This window comes from Pygoscelis adeliae, unplaced genomic scaffold, assembly GCF_000699105.1.
Source record: "Pygoscelis adeliae isolate BGI_AS28 unplaced genomic scaffold, ASM69910v1 Scaffold575, whole genome shotgun sequence".
In the NCBI taxonomy this organism is placed as follows: Eukaryota; Metazoa; Chordata; class Aves; order Sphenisciformes; family Spheniscidae; genus Pygoscelis; species Pygoscelis adeliae.
In genome coordinates, this window is record NW_008824821.1 from 188,095 (window position 1) to 191,360 (window position 3,266).

Here is a 3,266-nt window from a genome sequence, read left to right on the forward strand (position 1 = left end):
TTGCTTTATCCAGTACGTCAGCTCTACTAGGCAAGACCCCCAGAGAGGCTTCGGGGACTCTGGTAGATGTTTCATAGAGCAGAGCTGAAGCCACTCCAGCTGGTTTTGACTAAATTTGTCCGTTTTGCAAGGTTCACACGCGGTTTATACTTTTCGTATACGAAAACAGCGGAGCGTCTCGGATTTGCCACCTCCATTACAGTACCACTTTAGCCATTTTGTATTTTTCGGTGCTACAACCCAATAAACCTCGTTTCAATGAGTCTCAGCTCTTAGCGTGTTTCTGGTGCAGAGTCCTTGAACTTCAGCTTTCCTTCCCCCTTGTTTAGTGTTTTTATAAGCACTCCCCCCTCCAGGAGAGAGCCATGAACGCGGGGTTAGTGCCGACTCACCTGCTGCCTCCAGCAACAGCCCTTTAGCGTCACAACAAACCCTTCCTGCTCCCAGAAAGGTGGGATCAGTCTTTCCAGGGAACATGCGAAGAGGAAGGAGTCCAAGACTCACCGCGCTGCCCACAAACAATACTGCGTGTGAGTTTTTCCATCCTGCCCGAGGCATCGCGACCTCAGGTAAGGTTGATGTTCACTGGATAATTAGAGCTTGCAAACAAACTCATTAGAGGACTAAGTTTATATTATATACAACCTGAAAGGAGGCTGTAGCGAGGGGGGGGTCGGTCTCTTCTCCCAAGGAACAAGCGATAGGACGAGAGGAAACGGCCTCAAGTTGCACCAGGGGAGGTTTAGATTGGACATGAGGAAAAATTTCTTTACTGAAAGAGTGGTTAAACATTGGAACAGGCTGCCCAGGGAAGTGGTGGAGTCCCCATCCCTGGAAGTATTTAAAAGACGTGTAGATGAGGCGCTGAGGGACATGGTTTAGTGGGCATGGGGGTGTTGGGTTGACGGTTGGACTCGATGGTCTTGGAGGTCTCTTCCAACCTTAATGATTCTATATTGTCATGCTGATGTAGTCAGGAAGCCGAACAGGTTTTGTTCCGGCATGAAAGTAAGAGACAGTCTTATTTCTAAGCCGAGTTGGTGATGCGTGTAGCAGTCGCGTCTCAGCTAAATTCAGGGAAGAAGCCAGACCTGACCCTGCTCCGGAGGGACAAGAGGGAGCTCCTAGCACAAGTGCTTTAATAAACTCTTGCTGAGGGCAGCTCTCCTCTTCTGGGAGGAGTGAAAGACTTGCTTAGTAATAATTCTAGGACACAAGCAGGGCTTGGGTTTTGTGGGGTTTTTTTTCCTTCTCATACTTTATTTAGAGTTAGCCTGCTTTATTCACTAAGTGCTTGCATGCTTTACAATACAGTTCAGGAAACCTCCTGTGTGCCCACTGTAGACACCAACAGTCCCCCCCCATTGTTCTTTGGTTAGAAAAAAAAAAGGCTTTTAAAAAAAAAGGCACCATCCAAATAGCAAAGAACCAGTTTAGCTGCACACATGTTACAACAGATCTGCCACTGCCCAGGGCCCGCGCCGGCTGAGAACAGGCACGTGGCTTTTCTTGAGTAACTTCTTCTACAGAAGAGCTCAACTCAAACTAGACATCCAGCGTTGAGTAGAAGACCGGAGCGAGTCAAAGGCAAGCAGTCCGAACAGACTGAGCATCTGTGGGATCAGAACCATGAAGGCCGTTGCTTTTGCACCGCGGAGCAGCGCTCTATCTCCCAGGGGAGCGGCACACCCAGGATCCCGACCGCTGCCTAGTCCCTGCAAGAGCAGGGCCGGCTTCCTAGAGGAGCTAGCTTCAACATAAAGCTGCTTTGCGAGCGTGAGCAGGCCAGGAGTGTAGATGCTTACACCTCAGTACGACTAATGTGCATATGCTTCAGCTTCAAATAAATACCTATGACCTCAGAATAGGAAATTCCACTTCCAATACAATAAATAAAAATATTGCATTTTCTATCGGCCTGTTTGGGAGTCAGTTTGGAATGTTGTTTCCAGTGCTAGAGAGAGTCCTACGTTAAGCAGTTAATGCTTCCAGCTCTTTGGGTTTCAACAGCTTCTTGGCAGCGATGATGGTGTTCTTCATCAGCATGGCAACTGTCATGGGCCCAACTCCCCCGGGGACCGGAGTGATGTAGCTGGCTTTCTTCTTCACCCCTGCAGGAAGGAAAGCTAGAGCTTAGCGTGCAAGTCAAGAGCAGCACCACCTGTCGAGCTGGCTGGCCAGCATGAAGCTGGAACCACTCTAACATCGCTCCCATTCCTCCCAGACTGCCAGCTAAGGAATAGCAGTCTCTCAAGGTGGACTTTTTCCCCCCCGTTAGCCAGGGCAGAGCACACCATGGTCTGTCCATCCCTGCTACTGAGCAAGCTTAACCGCAAAGCCCAAGCTGGGGGCGGGGAGGGGGAAGCAAAAAGCGAGGTCCAATAGCTGGACTTCTAGCACAGAAACATCAAGTCCAAGACTAGATGTGGGCTTTGCACGTGCTCTTGAGGGCGGCCGCAATAAAAAGTACTAACGGTCTGGACACTCGCCCTCTCTTTCTTCCAGGAGGAGGTTCCGGTGTCTCTCACCAGGCACCTGGAGGTGCAGGGCTCATCGCAACAGCCCGTCCGGGCACTGTCCCAGCTAAGTGGTGAGCAAGGCCAGTGAACTGCAAGCCAGGAGGCAAGTTAAGTAAGTTCTGCATGTTTTTATTTAAAAGTAGGGGTACGAGTGATGAATCGGAGTAGAGGCAGAGCAACCTAACTGCTTCGGTTCAGGATGAGTCTCCTCTGCCTTGCAGCATACAGCTTTCCCAGGGCATATTGCAGGAAGGCTGCGCCCTTGCATATGGTACAATATTGGATATTGGAGTCACAGAATCATTTAGGTTGCAAAAGACCTTTAAGATAATCAAGTCCAACCATCAACCCAGCACTGCCAAGTCCACCACTAAACCATGGCCCTGAGCACCACATCTACACGTCTTTTAAACACCTCTGGGGATGGTGACTCAACCACTTCCCTGGGCAGCCTGTTCCAATGCTTGACAACCCTTTCGGTAAAGAATTTTTTCCTCACATCCAATCTAAACCTCCCCTGGCGCAACTTGAGACTGTTTTGTTTCATCCTATCGCTTGTTAGGTGGGAGAAGAGACTGACTCCCCCCTCGCTACAACCTCCTGTCAGGTGGTTGTAGAGAGCGATGAGGTCTCCCCTCAGCCTCCTTTTCTCCAGGCTGAACAACCCCAGCTCCCTCAGCCGCTCCTCATCAGACTTGTTCTCCAGACCCCTCACCAGCCTCGTTGCCCTTCTCTGGACACGCTCCA

The 3,266-nt window shown here is 50.2% G+C and overlaps 1 protein-coding gene across 1 annotated transcript in view; it reads right to left on the minus strand.

Moving 5' to 3' along the window:
- Positions 1–1,675: 1,675 nt before the first annotated feature.
- The window catches only part of MTHFD2 (methylenetetrahydrofolate dehydrogenase (NADP+ dependent) 2, methenyltetrahydrofolate cyclohydrolase), a 9,925-nt gene continuing 8,334 nt past the window's right edge, over positions 1,676–3,266 (minus strand). The window contains exon 10 of the mRNA XM_009324278.1: positions 1,676–2,111. Coding sequence (XP_009322553.1) covers positions 1,972–2,111 — 140 coding nt within the window. The 3' untranslated portion in view covers positions 1,676–1,971. The remainder of the gene's footprint in view (positions 2,112–3,266) is intronic.